The following is a 24,522-nucleotide window of genomic DNA, read 5'->3' on the forward strand; positions in this document are numbered from 1 at the left end:
AACCCCGGTATCAACACAGGCTGGGGATGGAGGGATGGAGAGCAGCCCCCAGGAGAAGGACTTGGGGGTTCTGGGGGTGAAAGATGAGACATGAGCCACAACGTGCGCTTGCAGCCCAGAAGCCAAATCGTATCCTGGGCTGCATCCCCAGCCCCGTGGGCAGCAGGTGGAGGGAGGGGATTCTGCCCCTCTGCTCCACTCTGGTGAGACCCCCCTGCAGTGCTGGTCCAGCTCTGGGTCCTCAGCACAGGACACACATGGACCTGCTGGAGAGGGGCCAGAGGAGCCACAGGAATGACCCGAGGCTGGAACAGCTCTGCTGTGGGACAGGCTGAGAGAGTTGGGGTGTTCAGCTGGAGAAGAGAAGCTCCGGGGAGACCTCAGTGTGGCCTTTCTGGACTTAAAAGGGGCCAATAAGAAAGATGGGGACAGACTTTTGAGCAGGGCCTGTTGCGATAGGACAAAGGGCGATGGTTTTAAACTAAAGGAGGGAGATTCAGGCTGGACATGAGGAAGAAATTGTTGTCCCTGAGGGTGGTGAGAGCCTGGCCCAGGTTGGGCAGAGAGGTGGTGGATGAACCATCCCTGGAGACATCCCAGGCCAGGCTGGACGGGGCTCTGAGCAACCTGAGCTGGTGAAGATGTCCCTGTCATGGCAGGGGGGGCACTGGGGGAGATCTGAATGTCCCTTCCAACCCAAACCATTCTATTCCATTTACACACCTGGGCTGCCCAGATAACACTCCCTTCTTACCACTGGCAACCCCATCTAGCACAACACTCCTTCGAAGTGGATCATATACTTTTCCATGAATTAGAAAGTGGGCCAGCTTCAGTAGAATTAACAGCAAATATGAAGTCCAAGCTGGGATGTCACTTGTCACTGCGCATCCCTCGTCACCCCGATGCTAGGGAAGGGCTCCTGCTGTCTGCTCGCGCACACGGACCGAGTCTCACGAGTCGAGGTGCTTTTGCTAAAGACAAGGAGACAACTACATGCTGACAAGCTCTGAACGCCTTAGTGTTAACACAGGGAAAAGCTCCCAGAACCAGCAAATGCTTGAAACCCCAGAAATAATACATTAGACATTAAATTGCATTTCAAAAGGCAAGCTAACGAGCCCGAGCAGTCTGGCTTAGGCAGGTCAGGCGAAACACAACCCACTTGCACATGAACCTTCTCCAGCAACTGCCACATCGGGTTAAGATTCTTCAGTTTATGTTTTCGCCCCTCAATTTCACCTCCTTCCTCCAACCATTTACCTTCGGAGGATAATGAATGACTCTCCTTTTCAGCTTATTTGTGAAACCCTAACCTGCTCTATTGCCCTCCAAAGCATCTGGATAGCCTGGTCATTTCTACTTAAGAATACTTTTATATATCACAGCTCAAGCCTGCCATTCCCTCCTTGGACAAGGATCCCCCATCTCATCTTGGTGACATGGGAGACTTAGTGGTCACTACGCGTGTGATAACCTGGTTTATTTTAAGTGAAGCGGGTTGCGGGGTTCACAGAAGCTTGTCCATCAGTAAACTTGATGGATTAATAGCGGGTCAATAAGGTGAACTAAGTGGGGAAATGAGTCACCAAGAGTGACAAGCAGAACATGGTAACAGCCCTAAAAACAGTCAGTTCCTTGGCCCTTGGTCATTCTTCACTGAACTTCCCTCATATGAAACAGCTCAGCATAGCAGGGCTCAGAGCTACACATAAAAATTAAGATGAAGTTGCTCTGGAGAGGTGCTGGAGCTGGACGATGCTTCATTTCCAATCATTCCTCACCACTGGTACCCACGAACCCGCTGCCCTGTGGCACAGGATTTTTACCCCTCACTTGTCTGCTCATCTTCATTACAATGTACAAGGAATTTCACAAGGGCACCACTCACATGTGAAATACAAGTAAACGGGAAATATAAATGTGTGGTATCCCTTGCCTGCTCCTACATCAGCCCACCACTTCAAATCTGTACTTCTGGAACAGACGGGACCTCCAGGCAGCCTTCAAACCACTCAGCAGCACTTTCTTCCATAAGAAAACAAACTAATTACTAGAGTGAGGTGCTATTTTCCATCATTTTTTCTGCTATTTTAAGGAACCGGCGAGCTTGCTAAGCTCATGTCTGATGAAGGATTTTAATGGAAGCTCTTTTGCCCTCAGAAGCTCAACGCAGCAGAATTAACCGTGGCTCGGCGTGAAGGTACAGACCACACTAAATGAACTTCAGAAGGATTTAGTTCACCAAATACCTCTCTCACTCCATTTAAACAACTATAAATGTGGACAGCCTGTTGATCACGGACACAAAAATAACCACCTCTTAGCACTGGTTTCACATGTTGAATCCCTAAATACAACACAGCAAAACCAGCTCTACCAGACAACCGCTCCATTATACAAGAGTGTTTTTCAAATGCTTTAAAAGCTTCCAAGATATTTTTTTTTCCAACCTGAGGATAAATTTTTCTAATGCAACAATTTTCTTGTTGATCCTGTAGGTGTTTTCCTCAAGCATCAGCTTGCTGCGATGCTGTGTATTTGTTTTTCCCAAAGATCTACAAGGCGTAGCTTCATGCCTTTACCAGCTTCAAGACACCTGGAAATCAATGGCAAATTATAAATTTTTCACAGAATCACAGAATGGACTGGGTTGGAAAAGACCTCAGAGATCATCCAGTCCAACCCTTGGTCCAACTCCAGTCCATTGACTAGATCATGGCACTAAGTGCCATGGCCAATCTCAGTTTCAAAACCTCCAGGGCCGGTGAGTCCAGCACCTCCCTGGGCAGCCAATCCAATCCTGACCACTCTCTCTGCAAAGAATTGCTTTCTCATCTCCAGCCTCAATTTCCCCTGGCAGAGTTGAAGCCCATGGCCCCTTGTCCTATTGCTGATGCCTGGGAGAAGAGACCAATCCCCACCTGGCTAGAACTGCCCTTCAGGTAGTTCTAGAGAGTGCTGAGCTCAGCTCTAAGCCTCCTCTTCTCCAGACTAAACAAGCCCAGCTCCCTCAGCCTCTCCCCATGGTTCTTGTGTTCAAGTCCCTTCCCCAGTCTTGTTGCTCTTCTCTGGACCCGCTCCAGCACTTCAATCTCTTTCCTGAGCTGAGGGGCCCAGAACTGAACACAATACTCCAGGTGTGGCCTCCCCAGTGCAGAGCACAGGGGAAGGATCACTGCCCTTGTCCTGCTGACCACGCTGGTTTGGATACAGGACAGGATACCATTGGCCTTCTTGGCCACCTGGGCACACTGTTGGCTCATGTTGAGCTTGAGCTTTCAAATTGTTTCAGGAAAGCTTCTAAAAATCACTGCAGAGGACTACAAGACTTATATTAATTAGATAACAAGACCTAAAATTAAAAAAGTGTTACAGTAGCACCGGTTCAGACACTTGGATGAGTCCCAAATACCCAGAGATGCTAAATACTCTTAGAAAAAAAAAAAACAACACAATAGGCAGCACCTCAGAATGCACAAAAAAAGAAAATCCAACGGATTTTGTAATAACTAAGCAAATTCAGTGGTAGATTTGCGATCCACTGGGTATTTGTTGAGTGAGAATGAGAATGAACCAAAGCGGCTGGTTACGTGTTGCTTAGCTGCGGACTGTAATATGAATAGTCTCCCTGCAGGTAAATCACTTTCTATTACTTCTAAGTACCCCAGGAAAAATACTAATTGAAAATACGGTTCTAATAGAGTCCAGCTGGAAAACATTAGCTTAGGATGGAACTGGCTTGACACTAGCTGCCAATTGGCTATGCACAATGGAAAAGGAAATTAATCTCTTGCTGACAAGATGTCCCATTTTCCACTTCTCTTCTGTAACCCTCCAATAAACTCGTTATTAACCAAAGGCTTCGATTCGCACGGGGAAAGAAAAACATCGGTGCATTTATGATCGCGCAAGTCTGGATTTCTTGCGTTAAAAGGACGACTCTCAAATCTTGACACAGCGAAAGCAGAGCAGTTGGAGAATGGCCTGGAGTTCAACAGCGGAGCAACAGTTCTCCCCACTCTTTTCTGGGCTAATAATTAAAGAACAGACAAAACACAAAGAAAAATGCGCTCTACAGTTTTGTACCGTCTCAGCACATCTTCCTGCAGCTCCTCCTGCTAAGAGCTTCTTCCCCACGCAAAAGGGATGAGGAGAAACACCAAAGCTGACCCCAAGGATGCTGAGACTGCTTCTCCACTTCTATTTAAATGTATTATTAAATTTATTAATTTATTTGTATTATTTATATGCCAACAGGCCAGATGATCTCAGAAGGGTCATTCCCCAAATTACTCACAACCCACAGGTTTCCTGAGCCTTCCTCTCCTTTACGCATGATTTCAACTTGCTGAAACGCTCCAGTCTTCTACATGTACTTTATCCCCTGTCCAAATTCTCCAAGATGATAAAAAAATTGTATAAATCGCCCCCAAAAATTTAGCAACTCTCCTTGTCATGGAAAAGCATCCTTGTTTTGCAGATGGTCCAGCAGATGAAGCTACCTGCTCGCACAAACATCCACGTCCACGTTCTCTACTTGGCTCCAGGTTATTGAACACTATTTGCACCATTTGCCTGAATCAGACTAATTTATAATCAAGAAACATCCGTATGAGTTATCAGCACTGAGGGTAATTAGCAGTTGTTAAGTTCTGGGTCGGAAAAAGGACGTTTGTCCACAGTCTTATTATGCTTAAAATCGGCTTTTCCATCCATTCTTGAGTAACCCGAGGAGGTCAAAAAAGCGAGATGTGGAAGGTGATGGGAGATTTGGGAAAGCAAAGACGCTTATCTGTGAGTGAAAGATGAAACTCTGGCCCGTGGTGCTGCCTATGGAAGCACTTCAAAGGAGAAGAGTTCAACAGTCCTATAATCAAAGAAGAAAGCGAGAAGAAAACAAAAAGTAGAGGGGTATGAAGGAGAATGCGAACAACAAAGCCCAAATGATAAAGGAAAAGGCGCTGCCAGCTGAATAAGAGGAGAAATAAAACACTAATCGGAACATAAGAGATCCAAAGTTTACCATCTTCTCTGTAGTTTGCAAGAGAGAGCAAAAAGTGTGGGATAGCTTTGTTCTGGCTTGATCTTACAGCTTTTTGTCAACTTGTTTACAGAAAACAGAAAGAGGGGAAGGGAACTGACCCCCAGACGGACAAACTGCAACTCAAACCCATCAGCAACCTCACAAATCCGCCCCCAGCCCGATGGGAGCATCCAGACCCACCCCACAGCTTCTTCCGTGAAGCAACGGAACCAAAAGGCTCATTCTAATTTCTTGAGTGACAATCCAAATTTGCAAGCATGTATTTTAAAGTCTTGGAGAGCTATAAGTGATTAATGACTTCCAGTGCTCACCATCCTCATCACACAAATACTGAAATGGTAAAAACTCAGAAAAATGGAATGATCTGAAGTCAATGGGGAGCAGAAGCACTCAGAGCCTCCATGGAGAGGTCCCAGACACCGGTCAGCTCAATTACTCCAAATTACAGAATGCCTTCACAAATTTCACTTTATTATCACTATACTCCAAGGCTCATCGCTGCAAAACAGGGACAATAATCCCTGACTTCGGAGAAAGGTAACGATTAGTTCATGAAGGACTCAAACACGGGGTGATCACCAGAATCATTCCAGCTGTGGATGGAACACGGTAAATAACCAGAACGAATAATGAAACTAAGACAATATATTGAAAAGCTCCTTCTGCATATTGTCCACCCAAAACCTGCTCCTAGACACTAATCAAGTGGAAAAAGTGTTACAACTTGCCATGAAAGATGATACTCACACATAATAAGAGTAAAGCTATACAGGCAACCTTAATTATAGTACTCCCTGATACTAAGGCCAAGATTGAAATATTGTTACTTACCATACCTGGAGTTGGATTGTCTTCCTGTGTGTTACAATAATTACAATACACACTTTTTGTAATAGAAGAGCATAACCTGCTTTCTTGTCACAGAAATAGAAAGTGAGAAACTTTGTGCCTGGACTAAGGAGGAAGATTTCCAAAAAAACTGAAGTCTAAATAAAATAAACAGCTATCTCAAACACAAAATAAAAATAATCATTGCTCTCAGGTTCATAATTTTTTCTTTTTGTATACAAGCCCACCAGTCAAAGTGTCACATTACAAAGATCTTTTGATTCATAAGTCTCCTTTCAATCATCCTTCTCCTAAAAATACAACATGTCATGTCTGAGAGTATCCAGCCTGCTCTAAGACAATGATTCCTCCACACTCCTATTTGCACATCACAAGACGTATTTAAACATATATTTATAATCAGAAATAGGTTAATACTTTTACAGCGCACAGATATGATTATATTCCTGTTTGCTTTGCAATATCACAGGAAAATGGTTTCTATTTGCAGCACCTTTAGCTATTTCTAGCCAAATGTTCTACTGTGAAAAGCTCCATTCTTCTCTATTACAAGCCATAAAAACTAACAGGGCAAATACAGAAATTTCATACCCTACTAACAGTATAACTTTTATCTAAACCAGCCCAAACGCAAAACTGAAGGGACTCAGGGTTCCTTGTAGGTATATCACAGAATCCCAGAGTGTCAGGGGTTGAAGGGACCTGGAAAGCTCATCCAGTGCAATCCCCCCATGGAGCAGGAACACCCAGATGAGGTTACACAGGAAGGTGTCCAGGCGGGTTGGAATGTCTGCAGAGAAGGAGACTCCACAACCCCCCTGGGCAGCCTGGGCCAGGCTCTGCCACCCTCACCAGGAACAAGTTTCTTCTCAAATTTAAGTGGAACCTTTTGTGTTCCAGTTTGAACCCATTACCCCTTGTCCTGTCACTGGTTGTCACCAAGAAGAGCCTGGCTCCATCCTCCTGACACTCCCCCTTTCCATATTGATCCCCAGGAATGAGTCCCCCCGTCAGTGTCCTCTTGTCCAGCTCCAGAGCCCCAGCTCCCTCAGCCTTTCCTCACACGGGAGATGCTCCACTCCCTTCAGCATCTTGGTGGCTGCGCTGGACTCTCTCCAGCAGTTCCCTGTCCTGCTGGAACTGAGGGGCCACAACTGGACACAATATTCCAGGTGTGGTCTCCCCAGGGCAGAGCAGAGGGGCAGGAGAACCTCTCTGACCTACTGACCACCCCCTTCTAACCCACCCCAGGTACCATTGGCTTCCTGGCCACAAGGGCCCAGTGCTGGCTCATGGTCACCCTGCTGTCCCCAGGACCCCCAGGTCCCTTTCCCCTACACTGCTCTCTAACAGGTCATTCCCCAACTTACACTGGAACCTGGGGTTGTTTCTGCCCAGATTCAAGACTCTACACTTGCCCTTGTTCTATTTAATTAAATTTCTCCCCGCCCAACTCTCCAGCCTGTCCAGGTCTCTGATGGCAGCACAGCTTCCAGTGTCACCACTCTTCCCAGCTTGGTGTCATCAGCAAACTTGCTGACAGTCACTCGATTCTCTCATCAAGTCATTGATGAATATATTGAATAATACCGGCCCCAGCACTGCCCCCTGAGGCACTGCACTGGATACAGGCCTCAACTGGACTCTGCCACATTGACCATGAGTTTAAAACAAGGAACCGTGATTAATTGTGAAGGCCCATCCTAAAGCAGCAGCTCTCACCTTTATGCTTCCCCCGATGAGATCTGGCGGTTCTTCATCTGTTTCTAAGGCAACGTTGATGGAGGCGAAGGGGCGACTCGCCATCTGTTGCATCTCGCGGAGTAGTTGCTAATTTAATAAACAGAAAAATATTATTATCATATTGTTCCAACACAAAGATAAAAAAAAAACCCCCATGTATCAGAGAGGTTTTATGCAATACAAAGGGCTATCAATGAATATAGAAAAACAACGTCTTGTTGTAAAGGGCTTAAGGGTACAGACAGATCATTGTAAATATTCACATTACTACAAGTTTATGTGTTATTGCAAGTAAAGCTATACACATGGCCTTAACCTGAGATGTTCGTGAGGGAAAATGCATCTTCTTAAGCTTCCCTAAAGCACTTATTTACTTTTTAAGCTGTTTGTCATCACCTGTCTGAACCGGACTCCATAGGACTTGTGGGAAACACTTTAAAATTAAACCAGCAGCCCTATGTAACTACTGTAAGGAAGAATTCGGTATTTTTTATAACACCACCAGCAAAACGCTGTCAGGCGCCCATTGAATAATCTCCTTTCTTATTGCTTGTTTCCTTGCTGAATGCGGGAAATGTATCATGTCCTCGTTGCAATACGTTTTATTAAAATAGAAAACCCTTTTCCTGGGCAAATCTCTGCAAGCCGTCAAGACACAAGACGTCTTTTTATTGTACTCTTAAGCACTTTGAAGCATTTTGATGCAGCTCCCTTTTTTTTTAAAACAAACAAACAAATACACTTTATGTGGCTGGGCTGGAAACAAGATGCATCAGGGTCTAATTTCAAGGGGCTGTCTTATTTTTCCATGAACAACACTCTACATTTATTCTTTACTACTACTACTACTACTAATAATGATGATAATAATAATAATAATAATAATAATAATAATATCAACATTTATTCAAATATAGTCACGTCATCACATTCTGTCACATCTGTCCTGCTGCATTCTATTCCCCATTAATTTTACTTTTTTAACCTGTATAGCTGCCTGGACACTATTTAAAGTGACTTGTTAATAAAGTGTTTCTAGGGCTTATTTTTGGAGTAGGGCTTATATTTGGAGCATCCCCAAAAATGCTGAAAAATCATGCTAGGGCTTATTTTCGGGGTAGGTCTTATTTTTGGGGTAGGTCTTACTTTTTGGGGTAGGTCTTATTTTTTGGGTACGTCTTATTTTTGGGGGTAGGGAAACAGGGTAAATGGATGCAGAAGTCATAACTCCAGTTCCCAGAAGCAATGGGAACAGGCATGTAGAACATGTATTAATAAAAACCCAGCAGTTTGACCTTTAACTGCAGCAACTGCCTAAAACCACTTGTTGTAGGCAGCTTTACACATTTAGCATCACTACTTAACTGCAGCAATACTGGTTATATTCTATTTTTAAGGAAGATTTAGCCGCTACCAAATGCCCTCTGTACTTCCCACCATCACCACTTGCATTTCCCCACTAATTCTGGCCAATCTAAGCCCTAACTGATTATTTCCAGCACTCAAAAAGCGCTAAAGAAAACACCACAAAACGCATCGTGCCCCAAATAACCCAGGAAAATATACTGTCCACATCCAGCAGAAGACAAGAGGACACAGCACACAAACAAAAGGAAGATGCTGCTATTCAGTGTGCAACAAAACTAAATAATTCAAAGGTTTTTTGAACTCATAAACCTTTTAGTTTTGGGGTTTTCTGTGTAGAAAACTGGAATGTCTCGGTAAGCTTGGGATTCCCATAAGGTGGCAGGAGGCACGATGGGCGATGCAACTAAGCTTGGGGGCTACATAAACGTGTGGTTCTCAGTCTAATTAAATATATATATTTATATATATATATTTTCACTGCCATAAAAGGCAAGTGACAAAGTTTTCCTTAATTTCTGAAATAGAAAAATAAAAAGAAACAAAAAGCATTTTGAAGCAGATTGTAGATACTGTCACCAATTAAAAAACCCCAACAAATTCACACAAGCGGAGCTGTACAAGCGTTTGCAAGTGAACTTGGGTGTAACTCGCACGCGGGTAAAAGAAGGCGAGGAGTTCTCGAATATTTAAAGCACACCAGCAGATTGCAGACTAAAGCAAGTGTGAAACAGATTGCCGGGTTGTTGTTCCCGCAATTGTCCCCTTCAGCTATCGTAAAGCGCTTTGTTTAATGGCTATAAAATCAAAGAACAAGCTGTCCTGATGAAGACGTCCAAGAGCCTCATGAACTAAAAGCGATTAGCTCTTTAAAGAAGTTTCGTTCGCTCAAGAAAATGTGCAATTTGGCAACACGGCTCCTATTGAAGTCAAATACTAGCTTCGAGAAATAAAAGCTTGAGCGCCACAGAGATTTACTACGACAAAAGTGATGGGAAAAGTGATGTTGACAGTATCATTATTGCCTTTATTTGCTGAACTGGCCAAGAAAAGCCATAATTTTAGGGGTTGGGTTGTTCACAATGTTTTTGGGGTTGTCCCCAAGTCAGTGGATTCTCAGCCAAAACGGGTAAAGCTAAAGGTCCAAACTCCAAGCAAAGCAGCAAATACCTAAAGAATGTCCCTTTCTCAACACCAGTTGCTGCTGTAGCACGAGTCAGGTCACAAAACCAATTCCCCTTCCCCAAATTAAGAATAAATCTGAGAAATAATTGTTCTGTAAGCAGAATGTCGCTCTTTCCCCCCAGGCACGCACTGCGCGTGTTTAACCAGTGCATGGATGTAGCCATCGATATCCGTTTGGCGTGTCAAAATTTTAATTAAGAAGATTTTGTTATGTTGTAAGGGAGAAATTGTGGCATTTCCCCAGCCAAGACGCCGAGCGTGTAGTCAGAAATCAGCAGCAATTAACATCAAGATCCTGCAGAACCTGGCTTAGGCTCCTTCCTAATGATTGGCTTTCTGAGATTTAAAATAATGAACCTCAATGCTCTTTCGAGCAAACCTTTGGTTTCTAGATCACACAATTAATAGGACAACCTGGGAATACATTCAATCACTTAGGTCTGAAGAGGATTATTAAAGTCAAAACATTTGACAGGCTTACAATGAAAACACATCAAAAAGTGTGTGTTGGAACGCACCAGTGGCCTTTAATACTTAAGCAACCGCAAAGTGTGAGAACCTGCACAACTTGCATTTGCATTGATTTTCTTTTTTCTTCCTCTATCAGTAGAAAAACTCCTTCCAAAAAAAAAGCACAAGTTAAATCAATTGCAGAATGGGAAGTGTTGAAAGAAGAGGAGACTGAGGGGTGAACTCATTCATGGTTATCAATATATAAAGGGGGAGTGTCAGGAGGATGGAGCCAGGCTCTTCTCGGTGACAACCAGTGACAGGACAAGGGGCAATGGGTGCAAACTGGAACACAGGAGGTTCCACTTAAATTTGAGAAGAAACTTCTTCGTGGTGAGGGTGGCAGAGCCTGGCCCAGGCTGCCCAGGGGGGTTGTGGAGTCTCCTTCTGTGCAGACATTCCAACCCGCCTGGACACCTTCCTGTGTAACCTCATCTGGGTGTTCCTGCTCCATGGGGGGATTGCACTGGATGAGCTTTCCAGGGCCCTTCAACCCCTGACACTCTGGGATTCTGTGATTATTTGAAACAATATCTGAAGGTTTTGGTGCAACCAGCCACTAAGAAAACCTGAAAACCAACAAATTCAATAAATAGATGGTGGAGGAGAAAACCAGGAGGGAGGATGAGAGCGCGTAGTGCCCAGGACTAGAGGTGCTGATCCAGGAGCAAAATCTGCAGAAATGCAGGGTTTTCATTCTTTGAATTCGCGTCTGTTGAGTAATGGATAAGCCAAAGTGAATAGTGTGTAACTGACAGGAGAAAAACCGCCAGAGGAATTCAGGAGAAGCTTTTGGTGCAGGAGCACGGGCTCTCACGCAGAAGAAAAACAGCTTTTCAGGTTACCGGGTTAATTGACTAATATAACCTATGCTGTGTTTTCTGACAAGAAAAGCCTGAACATTTTATTCACCATAATAAAGCAGTCACCGGTCTCTGTATAACCATCCCGCCACCATCCATCTCAGCAATTGCCCCCTGCACGGTCTCCTTTACGAGCACAGGGCTATGGTACTTTTTTGGGATAGGGCTCTGATATTTCCAGCCAATTTTTTCCAGAAGAAAGCCAAGAGTTTTGGCTTTTATTTGCTCCTTATAAAGAATGGCTTTAGAAAAATCTAAGCAACACCAGAACCTGTAACAAACTCAAGTTCTTACATTAGTATTTCATCTCAATTTTCAATGGAGATGAGAAGAAGAAACAGGGATGAAAAAAATATGGGTGTGCTAAGCAAACAACGGGCATGGATGAAGTTCCATTTTAAGGCAGAGTAAAAGCAAAGCAAGCAGGAAAGGGAGTAAAGTTACGAATATTAATATATTAATGAATATATTAATGAATATTTCCAGCAGACAGGTCATATTGAGGCAGGGTATCAGCGGGTACCATTATACCAGTCTAAGGAGGTGAACTTTGAAAACAGGAGCTAGAAAAGAGCAACAGTCTTATGAACAGGTTTTCTTCTTGTTCCCAACCTCCCAGGAATTTGTAGATCTAACCCTTCAAAATTCAGATCCTTCTGGATCTATAACTTGGTTTTAGATGCATAGATACTCTGGGCATGCAGAGGAGATAACAGAATCACACACAGAATCGACTGGGTTGGAAAAGACCTCAGAGATCATCCAGTCCAACCCTTGGTCCAACTCCAGTCCATTGACTAGATCATGGCACTAAGTGCCATGTCCAGTCTCAGTTTAAAAACCTCCGGGGCTGGTGAGTCCAGCACCTCCCTGGGCAGCCATTCCAATGCCTGACCACTCTCTCTGCAAAGAATTGCTTTCTCATCTCCAGCCTCAGTTTCCCCTGGCAGAGTTGAAGCCCATGGCCCCTTGTCCTATTGCTGACTGCCTGGGAGAAGAGCCCAATCCCCTAACATTTTGGTTTTGGAGGAAGTTTTGCTGAAAATACTTCAACAGAGCAAAGTTTTGATGAGACAAGTACAACTAAAGACCATCCGTTGAGGATTCAGACCGCAGCCTTGGAGGTTGCAATGAATTTGGGACGGGGCTCCCAAGCTAAGGCTACGATCAGCCTCCTGCTGAACTGGGTCTGTATTTCTGTATCAACATGGAAAATATCAAGCTCCATTCTGCAAAGAACAAGGAAAATCAACAGCTGTGCTGTGTTGTCCATGCTGTCCACAGCCGGCTTTCAATACCAGGATACTCTGAAATCAGCAGCGCGTATGGAACCACTTCCCTGTCTCTATTGCAAAGATAAACTGGTTCAATGGGCCAAAATCCAACCAACAGCGAATCTGAAGAAAGTAACAGCTCCAGTGACATGGTAAGAGAAAAGAGATAAAGATAAGGAAACAAACCAATTTGTACTCTTGTTAAGATGTTTAGAAAAAAAAAATTGGGGCAGAACAGAATATTTGGGATTTTCCTGCATTGAGCCGAAGCGTGGAGCTCCACCACACAAACTGTAAAGATGGTGTTCTCCAACTCCAGTTGCTGTTCATCCCCCCAACCCCAAGTTAAACAGAGGGTGATAAGGAAGCAGAACAAAGTTGTCTCCTTCTTCCTGACCACCCTTTTAAATGGAATCGTAGAATCACAGAACAGTTTGGGTTGGAGGGACCTTCCCAGCTCCCCCAGTGCCCCCCCTGCCATGACAGGGACATCTTCACCAGCTCAGGTTGCTCAGAGCCCCGTCCAGCCTGGCCTGGGATGTCTCCAGGGATGGTTCATCCACCACCTCTCTGGCCAACATGGGCCAGGCTCTCACCACCCTCAGGGCCAACGATTTCTTCCTCATGTCTAGTATCAGTTCTGCAAAGTTATTCGAGTGTGCCAGTCCCCTTATATGTTCCCTCCATGGCTCTGCACAACGTATGGAACACACAATCCAATCAAAAACCTATAGGTACTGAGCAAAGGGTAACAAAACTCTCCCAGCGCAGCTTATCAGCTCTGACTTGACCACTTACTGACCGAAGTCATGGCAATTTTGTTGGGGTCACAGGACAGAGAGCACTCCTGTTCTTCTAAAACATACTGGGTAGAGTGGTTGCACTGGGAGACAGGCATTTGGAGCTTATTCCTGCACATCCTGGATTGCTCTAAGGGCTTCATTTGAATTCAGATGGTGGCTCATCCCTTTTGTGCCTGCACATAAACCATCAACTACTTATTTCCAGGTATCGCTGCGTGACTAACCTAGAAAACCTTGCTTAGAGAACTTGTCTTAGAGCTCTCCTGTAATGACATTTAGATTGGATATCAGGAAAGAGTTACTAGGAAAGGGTTGTGGGGCATTGGAACAGGCTGCCCAGGGCAGTGGTGGAGTCACCATCCCTGGAGGGTTGAACAGATGGGAGATGAGGTTCTCAGGACATGGGGCTGCCCAAGGGGTGGGGGAACGGTTGGACTCGATGATCTTAAGGGTCTCTTCCAACCACCTTTGGAGGAGTTGTCCCTTCTGGTGGTGGTGGCAACGGCAGCTAGATGGAGCTGCATGTCTACACGGCCACCAATGATGGGTACTCAGACATTGCTATGCATTACTTTGAAGTAACATATATATCCTGGTGTGGGAACCTTTGCTTCACCTTAGAGTTACTTGGTGACCTTGTGGGGAAAGGGAGGAATCAATGGAGCTGCCTACAAAACAAAAAGGGGCGTCAGCAAAGAAATAAACGTACAAGATAGAAACACTGCACGAAGATGGGCCACATTGTCTCAGAAATAAGTGATTTAAAGCATTCAGCTACAATTACATTAACTACCATGTAAGTCAACAAACAAACAATTTCCTCTGACACCTCCATCATCACTGAAAATTAAGTTTTTAAGCCCCTAGAGCAGTGCACATATTAATGTTAGCTAATTAGTTTTGTAACTGACTTTGCAGGCTTTGTTGAAAGAGAGAAGAGGAGAGAATTAATGTTCAAATGCTTCTCAACAGGCATTTCCACACTTCAAAACTATAACAAACCAGAAAGCAAAGCTGCTGGGAAGTTGCCTCATGCTGAAACGACAGAAGATATTTAATTCAGGGCTGATTAAGATAAGCAAGTTATTCATCATAATCATGCCCAGTAGGAGGGCACAGAAAACCTGACCTTTAATAAGAAGAATAAGATATTATTTCTTTTTAAAAGACCAGGAGTATATAACCCACGCGGACTAAAATATACACCAGTACCAGATAATTACACAATGTCAGAGCGCACCTTTGATGGACTTCGGTCTTCTGGTGGAATTACACAACACTGTTTCTCTCCCTGATTTTTCCAAATGGCTACATTAGATACCTGTGCCACCAATTCCTATCATTGCAGAGAGACCCAGGAGTTTGCACAACAACAGCTTCAGTTGTGGGTTTTTTTTAAACAAGGCTGAACTCCCCTAGAGCCAGACTTGGTAAGTCTAGCTTCATCATCTCAAATACCGGCCAACCGGTCTTTTTGGGGGTTATACTAAAAGCAAGTTAATTCTTTAGCGGCAACACAAACAAAGGAGGTTGTCGGTCTCTTCTTCCAAGTAGCAAGAGAAAGGAGCAGAGGAAACGGCCTCAAGTTGCGCCAGGGGAGGTTGAGGTTGGATGTGGGAACAATTTCTTCCCCAAAGGGCTGTTGGGCATTGGAACAGGCTGCCCAGGGCAGTGCTGGAGTCACCATCCCTGGAGGGGTTTAAAAGGCGTTTAGACGAGGTTCTTAGGGCCATGGTTTATTAGTGCCAAAGTCAGGTAGTGGTTGGACTTGATGATCCTGGGGGTCTCTTCCAACTGAAATGATTCTATAACTATAGAACCACTAAAGACTATGTAAGAAGAACCCAGTTGGATTCCAACGTTGTGTATGTGATTGCCAACCTGATATTTTGGTGTCCTACGCAGAGATATTAAAGCTACAAACAGTTGGCTGTAACTGGCCATCTGCGAGTTCAGACAGAGACAAGCTCAATTAGGCACAGAAGTGACAGGAGCATGTTCAAACAAAATCGGACCATCAATTTCCCCCCGAGCCGGAATCTCTTGTCAAAATTAATATTTTGGGATGTTTTTCCTCCTCAGAACATCTCTTATTTCTGCTATAATTTCCTTCAGTTGGTGACCAAAGCCACATAGATCACTGCAGACAGCGTGCAACGTTTGTATTTTGGAAAAAGCCTACAGGCACTATGAGTTGGTTCCAATTCATAGATTTTAAATTTAGGGGTAGCGGAACAAAAGTTACGATTATTTGATCTGACCTCCTGCATAGTACAAGACAGTGAACTGCACCACGGGCTTGGCCTAGAAAAGATCACAGAATCACAGAACCCCAGAATGTCAGGGGTTGAAGGGACCTGGAAAGCTCATCCAGTGCAATCCCCCCATGGAGCAGGAACACCCAGATGAGGTTACACAGGAAGGTGTCCAGGCGGGTTGGAATGTCTGCACAGAAGGAGACTCCACAACCCCCTGGGCAGCCTGGGCCAGGCTCTGCCACCCTCACCAGGAAGAAGTTTCTTCTCAAATTCCAGCGGAACCTTTTGTGTTCCAGTTTGAACCCATTACCCCTTGTCCTACCATTGGTTGTCACCGAGAAGAGCCTGGCTCCATCCTCCTGACACTCCCCCTTTCCATATTGATCCCCATGAATGAGTCCCCCCTCAGTGTCCTCTTGTCCAGCTCCAGAGCCCCAGCTCCCTCAGCCTTTCCTCACACGGGAGATGCTCCACTCCCTTCAGCATCTTGGTGGCTGCGCTGGACTCTCTCCAGCAGTTCCCTGTCCTGCTGGAACTGAGGGGCCACAACTGGACACAATATTCCAGACGTATCTTCTAAAAGCAATCAAATTCTGACCTAAGCACCATGTTTCTAAAAAAAAAAATTGTTGGCATTGCTACTCTTACCATTAAAAAGAGGAGAAAAGCAAAACAGCCGTTGCCTTTTTTACCCCCAGTTGCAGATACTGGGTTTTACGCCTTGGGCAGATCATTTAGAAGACCCTCATCCCATCATGAATCTTCTACAATTCCTCTTCGCAGACAATGACTCAACATCATCGAATCTCAATATGTTCTTCCTTGGATAAAATGAGTAATTTGTGACGCTTTAGTCTCTCGCTTATCTTCCAGACAACATATTAATCTCGCAGTGTTGTTCTGTACCATCTGCAACACCCAAGACGTTGCTGGGATCGCAATGGACACAGCGCTCCAATAACCAGTTGCACACAATGGTAACATTACACTCTTAATTTATTACTCTACTCACAAATCTAGGAATTGGGAATTTATGTTGGCTTAGTAAGTCACCACGGCCACCATTTCAGTCTATTGTCCAGCAGATAGGTATTCGGGGAAGTAAACCGACCCTATTTAAAAAATACATATACAGGCTTAAGTTTCACCTTAATGAGACAACAGAGTGTGTTGGCCACGTAAATCTGGATCTCCGTTATCTGCTTGCCATGATATCTCACTCCTCCAATTCATGTTTCCTCTACAAACTACACCATCAATGATTTAATATTTTCTTCTCGCTGACAGACACTGAATAGCACTGTTGGTGCTGTTGAACAAGCAGGTCCAACGTGCCAAACGGCTGCTGGGAGCCTGGAGAACTCGGCAGGAAGTTCAAGATCAGCACATCCCATTTCTCACAAGCACCTGGGACTGCCCAAATTCAATATATTCATAGAATCACAGAATCATTTTGGTTGGAAGAGACCCTCAAGATCATTGAGCCCAACCATAACCTAATTCTAGGACTAAACCACGTTGCTAAAAACCTCGTCTAAATGCCATTTAAACACCTCCAGGGATGGTGACTCCACCACTGGCCTGGGCAGCCTGTTCCAATGCCCGACAACCCTTTTTAGGTGTAATTTTTTAGGGACATTTGTAGTCTGACCTTTTAAGGCAAACACCAGATCCTTCCAAGGCACCACTGGAGACTCTGGACAGTGACAAAGATCCTGATCTACAGTTACAGTTTGAAAACATTCCAAACCCAAACCCTTTTCTTTGACAAAGGATGCCCTAAATCACAGTCTAAGAGAGAAAACACATGAGATGAACGAAATACTAACAGGTGAGAGTAGGAAGGGGAAGCAAATGAAGGCAGAGCAATAAATAATCCACAGCACACATCCCTGAGAAAGTCTTTGCTGTAAAAATGAACACAGAAAACCCTCCGCATAAAAAGTATTTGGTGTTCAGGGATGTTACAGCCAAGGATGTGAGTGAAAAAAGAATGGCTTCTACATTTTGAATACACTTGGGAGGGAAAAAGGTTTCAGCACTGAGGTCAGGATGGAAAAGAATAATCCTTGCGGTAAATCAATACACAAAACCCATCCTGAATAAGCTGGGAGTAAAAATGCTCAGTCCTGGATAGTCTTGGCAAGAAAGACAGTGAAACATACACAGTTTTATGTATGTTGAGTGTGCGGTTGAGCTCTAGACACCCAAATTTAGTGATGTCCACGTGTACTTAGTGCTGATGTTCCCAATGCGCCCCAAGGGGACACAGAGGGTGATCCAGCTGATAGTTACACCGAGTCAATCCAATCAATAACATATGCTTAATTGGCTACAAATGGTAAGAAGAGCTATTTCTGGCTCAATGTGGAGGAGAAGCAGCAGACTGAGGGTGAAGAGAAGAGGATCTGGATGCTAAAATAAAACAACAGGGCAGAAAATTCACGACAGCAGATGGGCATATTGGATTTCTAATGCCAGTCTCGTACCTTGTGCATTATTCTCTATCACCACCTTGATACATTTAACGTGTCATTTTCTAGAGACAAGATCTAAAGGTTTCCTATCCCTATTTCCTAATGTCATTCACCTCATCCTAAGCCTCCTATAAAAGCTGTCTTTTTATTTCCATTTTCCCTCTTTAAGATGTCTGAAGATACTTAAACTTGGTGCTCACTGGAGGGGGAATAAACACACAATTTACAGTCCCATCTCCTCCCTGCCTGATATGACACAAATCGTTCCCATTTTTACTTCAGGTCAAGTTTTATATTCTGCGAGGCCTCAACTTGTGTTCAGCGCTCCAAAGTAATTTTCCTACAACTCCACATTTGTTTGCACACCCGAAAGAGCCTTTAGGAGGCTGAGGAACATCAGCACCAACATGTGCCAATGGCATCCTGGGGTGGATTAGAAGGGGGTGGTCAGTAGGTCAGAGGTTCTCCTGCCCCTCTGCTCTGCCCTGGGGAGACCACACCTGGAATATTGTGTCCAGTTGTGGCCCCTCAGTTCCAGCAGGACAGGGAACTGCTGGAGAGAGTCCAGCGCAGCCACCAAGATGCTGAAGGGAGTGGAGCATCTCCCGTGTGAGGAAAGGCTGAGGGAGCTGGGGCTCTGGAGCTGGACAAGAGGAGACTGAGGGGGGACTCATTCCTGGGGATCAAGATGGAAAGGGGGAGTGTCAGGAGGATGGAGCCAGGCTCTTCTCGGTGACAACCAGTGACAGGACAAGGGGTAATGGGTTCAAACTTGGAACACAGGAGGTTCCACTTAAATATGAGAAGAAACTTCTTCCCGATGAGGGTGGCAGAGCCTGGCCCAGGCTGCCCAGGGGGGTTGTGGAGTCTCCTTCTGTGCAGACATTCCAACCCGCCTGGACGCCTTCCTGTGTAACCTCATCTGGGTGTTCCTGCTCCATGGGGGGATTGCACTGGGTGAGCTTTCCAGGTCCCTCCAACCCCTGACATTCGGGGATTCTGTGATGTGCAAGCAGCTGGTTCTTTTCTGTCCTCTATGTATCTCAGATTAAGCTTCAGCTACCTACTTTGCACTGTGATAAGAAGTGAGGCACTCGCAATGCTCATATTGGAAGCAGAAGTGATTGATAGCTGGGAATTACCTGCAGATTGCATTATATTTTACTTACTTTTGGGTTAAGATTAGAGAACAAGCGCAGAATTACTACAGCAAAGCCCATGGGAAGCGGGTGACTGTAACTCAACTATTTCTAAAAATACAGCCCAAACCAGAGAATTATCTTCCTCCAGGGCTGCAGCATATATTAATTTAAAGCTTCCAATATGCTAGCTGGATAAACTTGTGTACACTTAAACCAGTATTGTATTAATCATTATTTTAACGACGACTGTTTAAAGGGAGCCTTGACAGGATTTATTGAGAGTCTGTATAGTAGAAATCCTGCAAGCTATAGAATCAGATAATACCAACTTTGGGGCAGATTTTTGTTTCTGGAGACATACTTTATATACCTTTATATACCTAATAATGGCATGGCCAATATTTAAAACACTTCCCTCAAGTTTTGCAAGTATTTCTAACAAGAGCGGGATGGAATAGCAGAGATCTATGAACAACAAGATCAAGTCACTAGATGGAAAGAAGGAGCAAGACAAGCAGCAGGTAAAGACAGGAATCTGCCACGAAAAGAACCACCTGTCAAATAAACTGAATTTACACAAAAACACGCCAATATGTTGCTAACACTCCATTATTTTTGCCCCTTAAAACACCCATCAGACTGAAAGCAACTTAATTTATAGAGACGTTTCTCATTTAGGCCACTGCTAAAGTATTTTAAGTGAGCTCCTAAGCTCAGTCTTTACTTCTCAGTCTATATTCCTTATACATTCCTAGATAACATGTAACCCCAGGAGCCAACGGGGAGTGTTAGGCTGACTCCAGTTTCCTTTCTTGCCAAGAAAGCGAGAAGGATAAAATAAGCCTTAGTACAAATTTATCTACCTTCAGAGAATACAGAAAACCTTAAAGACAAATTATTTCAAAGACTAAGGGTTATCTGTTTGAAAACCACCCATTATATTATGCATTTGAGTTCATTGGTAAGAGCAAAAAACATCTGAGGCAGAAAGGAGAAGAGTTATCAGACACCATCCTGCTTTATTATAACAAAAGAGATCCTCAGATTGAATAAATTTATATTATTCCCACTACTGCACTGGAAAGTACAACCAGATACGGCTTTTTGAAGATATGCAAGAAACACGCACTTGCAAAGAACTTCAGCACGGTAAAAATTAATCCCCAGAATACTCTTCATCGGCTACTCCATGTGAATAAACCACACTTGAATAGAATAATTACAAGCTTGGGTGCCTGCAGCTGCCAAGAGCTTCATCCCAGCAGGGAGGAAAATCCATGGGAATGGGAGGATTTCACCCCAAAAATACAAAAGATGGGGAAAAAAACACCACATCCCTTAGGGAAAGTTACTTGGTGACAACGTATAGACACTTATGTATAGAAAACACATGCAGACTCATTTGAATAAAGCCTGGCTTATCTCATTTTGCTTACAAAAAGAGCAGATTGCACAAGACTAAACTCCTAAAAATAATCCCAGATGCAGTCCAGCCTAACTCTGCTATATCTGTACATCATACAGGGCTCTGCTTTCCATGGGTTTAGGGCAAGAAAAGCCCAGGAATGTGTTGTTGTCTCCCTTTTACCACACAGGACTCACCACTCTATACAGTTCAGCATTTATGCTCAAAAATTGGAAATAAGGAGACATTCTTCTTATAACTCAGCAATATGTTTGCTGTCCTGTCACCCTGAGTGCTTAGGGTGTAAAATTAAATTGGTTTCAATTGAGAAGCAAGAAAAAAAGTTTGTTTAAAAAAAAACCCCACCAAATGCATCAGGGATAAACAAGGAGGATATTTTGGGGGGTGTAAAAGTCCAATATTTTTTTACATGTTGCAAACAACAAAATTTAGGGAACCACAGAATCTCAGAATATCAGGGGTTGGAAGGGCCCTGGAAAGCTCATCCAGTGCAATCCCCCCATGGAGCAGGAACACCCAGATGAGGTTACACAGGAAGGTGTCCAGGCGGGTTGGAATGTCTGCACAGAAGGAGACTCCACAACCCCCTGGGCAGCCTGGGCCAGGCTCTGCCACCCTCACCGGGAAGAAGTTTCTTCTCAAATTTAAGTGGAACCTCCCGTGTTCCAGTTTGAACCCATTGCCCCTTGTCCTGTCACTGGTTGTCACCGAGAAGAGCCTGGCTCCATCCTCCTGACACTCCCCCTTTCCATATTGATCCACAGGAATGAGTCCCCCCTCAGTGTCCTCTTGTCCAGCTCCAGAGCCCCAGCTCCCTCAGCCTTTCCTCACACGGGAGATGCTCCACTCCCTTCAGCATCTTGGTGGCTGCGCTGGACTCTCTCCAGCAGTTCCCTGTCCTGCTGGAACTGAGGGGCCACAACTGGACACAATATTCCAGGTGTGGTCTCCCCAGGGCAGAGCAGAGGGGCAGGAGAACCTCTCGGACCTACTGACCACCCCCTTCTAACCCACCCCAGGTACCATTGGCTTCCTGGCCACAAGGGCCCAGTGCTGGCTCATGGTCACCCTGCTGTCCCCAGGACCCCCAGGTCCCTTTCCCCTGCACTGCTCTCTAATAGGTCATTCCCCAACTTATACTGGAACCTGGGATTGTTTCTGCCCAGATTCAAGACTCTACACTTGCCCTTGTTCTATTTCATTAAATTTTCCCCGTCCACCTCTCCCGCCTGCCCAGGTCTCTGGATGGCAGCACAGCTTCTGGAGCTGGTTCAGTCCATAGTGAGGTGAAGAGGGGGAAGCTCTGGCTCTAGAAATTGCTTTTTTAATTAGTACTCTATAGCTCTTCAAACTGTGGGTGGCTTCTTATGCTACTGTGTTCCAGGGGAAAATAAACCCAAACCAAAAAACAATGAACAAACAACAAAACAAAGACAAAAACCGCAAAAAACATCAAAAAAACCCCAATAAAGAAAAATCACAAAACCAACTAAACAAAAAAATCAAACCAACAAAACCAACCCCAAAAAACCCCCCACAAAATCAAAATAAAAGCAAACCAAAAATAACAAAACACCCCAAAATATTTAGATAAGCTTTTCATTTGAAACTAGGGATCAGCCGTTCTTTTAACATATTGAAGTGAGGGCTAATGTGGTTCAGGGCCTGAGCACAAAAACATCCCTTTTAAAACACCTGTAATGAATTTCCTACTTTGCGGCGGTTTCATATTCGTGCTGTTCAGAACCCGAGTTCTGGGAACTCAGGACATTCAACCCTATTATTATTATTATTTTGTACTTCACAGAAACTGCAGCATCAGGACACTAAAATAGCATCATTTGTCACTGAAACTGCAATCGAAAACGCAATATTATAAATCCCTCAACAGAAGCATTTATAGATTAGTGGAGCTTATCCTGAACTGAAGGTTAATGCTATGCATATGTGAATAAATACGAGAGGGAAGAACTATACAAAAGGGCGTTTAAGAGACAGCAATTGGTTTTGTCGTTCCAACCTCTCTTCGCCGCGATGCCCAGCAACTTTGCTTAATCTTCCAAACCACGGCGGCCACCAGGAGCAAAGACAGGAAACAACTGTAAAGGAAACAAAGAAAAGAACGATAAATACCTTCTTGTCCTTGCTCGTAACTGAAAAACTCGAGCGAATCAAACAAAGCAGGCTAAAAGTTCCTATGGTACGGAGAGGTACTTGGATGGGACATAATGGAGCAGCGCAAAGTGTTTCGCACAGTTCGGCGCTCATGATGCCTGGAACAATGTACATTATTTTCAGAGGAAACTGTTGTTTCAAAGTTACCTATTTGACCTCCTTAGATGACACGCAGCAATTTTTACCATGGAATCAGAACAGTAAGGCCAAAACATTTAATCGTATTGTCAGAGCCATTATTGACTATCTTTGACGTTATTTAAAGTGAGATGATAAGCCAAAAAATAAAAGCTTGGGAAAACAATGATTATTTTTTCTTTTCCAAATTACAGAAATAAAATAAATTGTATAGCAGTTGGATTCTTTCTAACGAGCTGCTGGAGAACTACCGGCATTTCTTGATTTCCCCAAATCTGTGTTGCTTTTCTTAAATCTAAAGAGAAGAAGAGGATGAATAGATTGAACAACTTCTAGGGAAAATGCGAGGAAGTAGATTTAACAAAAAACTGTTATATTAAGAAAAGCCGACTTTATTGACAGTTATGATCTTATCAAACTGAATAATGAGCAGCTTCACGAGCTTTCTAAGATGACAATTTCTCCTTTTGTGCATCCGAACGCCAGTGAACGTCTCAATTACCGCACTGATGGGCAAGAGAAAACGTCTCCAAACCTCTTTTCCCTTGCTCTGGTGTATATTTCAAGAGAACATTTAAAGGAGGATTAACCAGAATGGATGATTTATTTCCTAAAGTGCATTATTTCCCAGGGCAGTGCTGGCGTCACCATCCCTGGAGGGTTGGACAGACGGAGATGAGGTTCTCAGGACATGGGGCAGGGACAGGGGTGGGTTAATGGTTGGACTCCATGATCTTAAGGGGCTTTTCCAAGCAAAATTATTCTGTGTTTCTTTGATCCCGTTGAAGGGGGAACCTGCGTGCGCCTCTCCCCACCTCTGGGCACAGAGCGGTTCTTGCCATTCTGGGGGTCCCAATGAAGACCCACAGCCACCCAAGAAAGACTGTGGTGGGAGAAAGACCACGACCACCCAATACTTTCTGCCTTCGAATGCAAACTCAGCTCGGCTTGCAGAAATCCATCCTTTTTGCACATCCCCAAACCTCCTATTTGCAAACAATGTCGTGGTTTCCACTATGCTCTCCCATCCTACTCATAAAAAAATCCATGACCCCAATGATATCGCTCTCCACAACTGCCTGAAAGGAGCTTGGAGCCAGGGGGGTCGGGCTCTGCTCCCCAGGAACAAGCGCCAGGACCAGAGGAAACAGCCTCAAGTTGCACCAGGGGAGGTTGAGGTTGGATCTGGGAACAATTTCTTCCCCAAAGGGCTGTGGGGCATTGGAACAGGCTGCCCAGGGCAGTGCTGGAGTCACCATCCCTGGAG

At 44.4% G+C, this 24,522-nt stretch overlaps 1 protein-coding gene across 1 annotated transcript in view; it reads right to left on the reverse strand.

Annotated features, from left to right (window-relative positions):
• The window catches only part of ATRN (attractin), a 176,089-nt gene that overhangs the window by 15,131 nt on the left and 136,436 nt on the right, over window positions 1-24,522 (reverse strand). Inside the window, exons 26-27 of the mRNA XM_065060197.1 lie at window positions 22,963-23,041; window positions 7,619-7,726 (exon numbers count right to left, since the gene is read on the reverse strand). Of these exons, the coding sequence (XP_064916269.1) occupies window positions 7,619-7,726; window positions 22,963-23,041 (187 nt within the window). The remainder of the gene's footprint in view (window positions 1-7,618; window positions 7,727-22,962; window positions 23,042-24,522) is intronic.

The sequence above is a fragment of the Columba livia genome, chromosome 4 (assembly GCF_036013475.1).
Source record: "Columba livia isolate bColLiv1 breed racing homer chromosome 4, bColLiv1.pat.W.v2, whole genome shotgun sequence".
NCBI lineage: Eukaryota > Metazoa > Chordata > Aves > Columbiformes > Columbidae > Columba > Columba livia.